Consider the following 3,084-nt stretch of genomic DNA (forward strand, 5'->3'; position numbering starts at 1 on the left):
ATTTTTCACTGAGTCTGTATTGCTACCCGACGAAAAGACTATAAGTTCTGTTTTGTCTGAATTCAGTTTGAGAATGTTGCTGTTCATCCAGAATGTTATTTCTTTTAAGCAGTTTGAGACAGAATCAAGTACAAGTTCAGTTTTGGTGTTGTCCAACGGTTTGAAAGAAATGTATATTTGAGAATCGTCAGCATAGAAGTGACATTGCAGACCATGTTTTCGACAAATTTCACCAACAGGTTTTGTGAAAAGTATGTAAAATTTTGGTCCTAATACAGAGCCCTGAGGGACACTGTATGTCATATGCACAGGGTCAGATAGTTCTCCATCAATACAAACAGTCTGATAGCGACCACTGAGATAAGATCTACACCAAGCGAGCACTTTTCCAGTAAAACCAAAGTCACATTCGAGTCGATTAAGAAGAGTGTTGTGGTCAATCGTGTCAAAGGCAGCAGATAAATCGAGCATTACTAATATTGTAACTTCACCTTTGTCAAGAGATTGGAGAATGTCATTTTGCACTTTGATAAGTGCAGTTTCTGTGGAATGAAATTTCCTGTATGCAGATTGATTTGGTTCATGTAGATTGTTAGTGTTGAGAAACATATCAAACTGACAGTCAGCCGCAGATTCTAGAAGTTTTGAGTCATATGTTTCATTAGCAACTGGTCTAAAGTTTTTCATAATTTCTTGATCCAAATTGTCTTTCTTTAATAGTGGTCTGATTATCGAAGTCTTATTGCGTGGAGGTACGTCGGCGGTGTAAAATGATAAGTTGAACATGTGCGTTAGATATGGTGATACTTCAAGTTTGCATTCTTTTAGGAGCCAAGTCGGTATCGGATCTAGTTCACATGATTTAGTAGATGACTTTGATATGAGCTTAAGAACTTGCTCTTCTGTAATAACTTCAAATTCACTGAATGTTTCTTTAGGCTTTTGTATTTGAGTTGAATTAGATTCATTTGTTATATTACATTCATTTTTAGATGCTATGTCAGATCTGATTTTTTCAATTTTGTTTTCAAAGAAATCACTAAAATCTTGAGCTAGTTCTTTAGCAGAAGTGTGTGATGGGAGCTTAACTTCAGGTTTGTTTCCGAGGAGATGATTTGTTACTTTGAAAATTTGTTTTTGATCATTACCACACGATTTTATTTTGTCTTTGTAATATGTTTCACGAGATCTTTCAATTACATCATTTACAACTAAGCACTGACTTCTGTATATTTCATGATCTACAGTTAATTTTGATTCCTACCATTTTCTTTCAAGTTTACGTTTAATGTGTTTCTCCTCATGTATTTCTTGATTGAACCACGGGCATTGGGGTCTGAGAACAATTGTTTTTGTTTTCTCAGGTGCATGTTTGTCTAACAAAGATGAAAGGACAGTGTGATATTTCTCTGCTGCTTCTGCCATGCTGTCTGGTTTAGGACCAAAAAGTTCAGATGATCTAATATCTGCTTTGAAATCTTCAATGTTTATATCACGAGATTTTCTGTATGTGACTGTTTTACGAATAGGTGGTGGTTTCGAAACATTAACTTTCATTAGGATAGCAAAATGGTCACGTGTTACTTTTCCGTTTGAAGTTTTAAATCCAGGATCAGTTATTTTAATATCAGATACTACATTTTCATTTTCTCTTGTTATGACTACATCTAAAATGTGTCCAGCTACATGTGTCGGTTCATTGACTAACTGTTTTAATCCAAATGTGTTCAGGATGGATAAGAAATTCTGCGCATCACGATTATCAAGTTTATCAATGTGAAAGTTTGTATCTCCTAGAAACACTGTGGTTTTGTCAGTTTCAGCATATTTCGACAGAAAATCAGGAAACTCATTGTTCAAGAATTTTGAAGTACTTAGGCCATTCGTTTTGGATGGAGGAGGTCTATATATTACAACAAGGCGGGTTGAAAAGTCACGAACACTAATGATACAGTCCATGAATTCGAATTGTTCAAAGTCTCCATCTTTACTTGACGAGTCAATTTTGATTTTTATTGAGGTCTTGTGAAGAATGGCAACACCAAGTTAACTAAGTTATTGTACTTAAGTGCTCTTGCTGAATGATATAGTCAACTGGCCAAAAAATCGTGTCCATCTTTTTGACACTTTCAACATTACCAATTCACATACGAACGGTAGTGCACAGTATATTTAAAAAAACATATGTTATACATTGTTATTTAGCTTTTATCTTAACACCTTGCTGTTTCAATTTCAGGAATTATGCATGCGCATTTGGTTGATTCTTATGTGTTGTTTCAAATAAAAGTCCTCTTATATTTCATCGTATCTCTTTTATTTATCAAATCACGTGTTGCGTTCTAAAATCATTGCTTCAACTCCATGATGCCAAATCACTGTATTTCATTTAAAATCAACAAAAGCAAATCGACTAATGAGTGACAAACGGAACGATTTAAAAAGGAAGAAGTTACAATTACTTATTCGTAGTGAGAGAGATCTCAGTATATCCGTTTTCTCTTGTATTCTGTTTTTTGTGTGTTTTTTTTACAAAATAAACACAGTTTTCGCATTATCATTATTAATATTATTATTTGTTTTGTTTGTTTGTTGTTTTTTTTTTCGTTTTTTTTTTATAGTCACAGCGATACTTGCTGTGAATTATGATTCAATCGTAATATCGTGGCTAATATTAGATAAAGAATATAGAATATTTCTTTTAATTTTTAACCTGGAGAATAAAAATTAAAAGGTTAGATTATTAAATTAGACAATGTACAGAAAAAAACCAGATCAAACTAATAAACATGTTAAGGTAAGTATAATGAACGCACACTTAAATTTAAGTTAAAGAGCCCCACGGTGCTATTCGGTCCTTATCCGGTGCGGCACATCACAAGGTTGTTACGCAATATTACGTTATGAAAGGAGTCTTTTATTAGTGCGCTGAGATATCATAGCAATGAAATATATTGATGTCGATAACATGCGTTGATGGGATTTGATATATATTGAAAAGATATCTATTGATTTAAAGGTCACGATAGATAGGAGGAAAAGGCGTAAGACAACGAACGATTAATATCAACTAATGTTTTAAGA

General features: G+C 33.5%; 1 protein-coding gene across 1 annotated transcript; it reads right to left on the reverse strand.

Annotated features, from left to right (window-relative positions):
* Positions 1-276: 276 nt before the first annotated feature.
* Positions 277-1,959, reverse strand: LOC132716977 (uncharacterized; the record flags this gene model as incomplete). Its single annotated transcript, XM_060700323.1, has 2 exons — positions 1,284-1,959; positions 277-1,058 (listed from the first exon to the last, which is right to left on the reverse strand). Coding segments are annotated over exons 1-2 (1,458 nt in total), but the record flags the coding sequence as incomplete, so codon positions are not given.
* Between the last annotated feature and the right edge of the window lie 1,125 nt (positions 1,960-3,084).

The sequence above is a fragment of the Ruditapes philippinarum genome, unplaced genomic scaffold (genome assembly GCF_026571515.1).
Source record: "Ruditapes philippinarum isolate M1 unplaced genomic scaffold, ASM2657151v2 ctg10637_1_1_1_1, whole genome shotgun sequence".
Taxonomy (NCBI): Eukaryota; Metazoa; Mollusca; class Bivalvia; order Venerida; family Veneridae; genus Ruditapes; species Ruditapes philippinarum.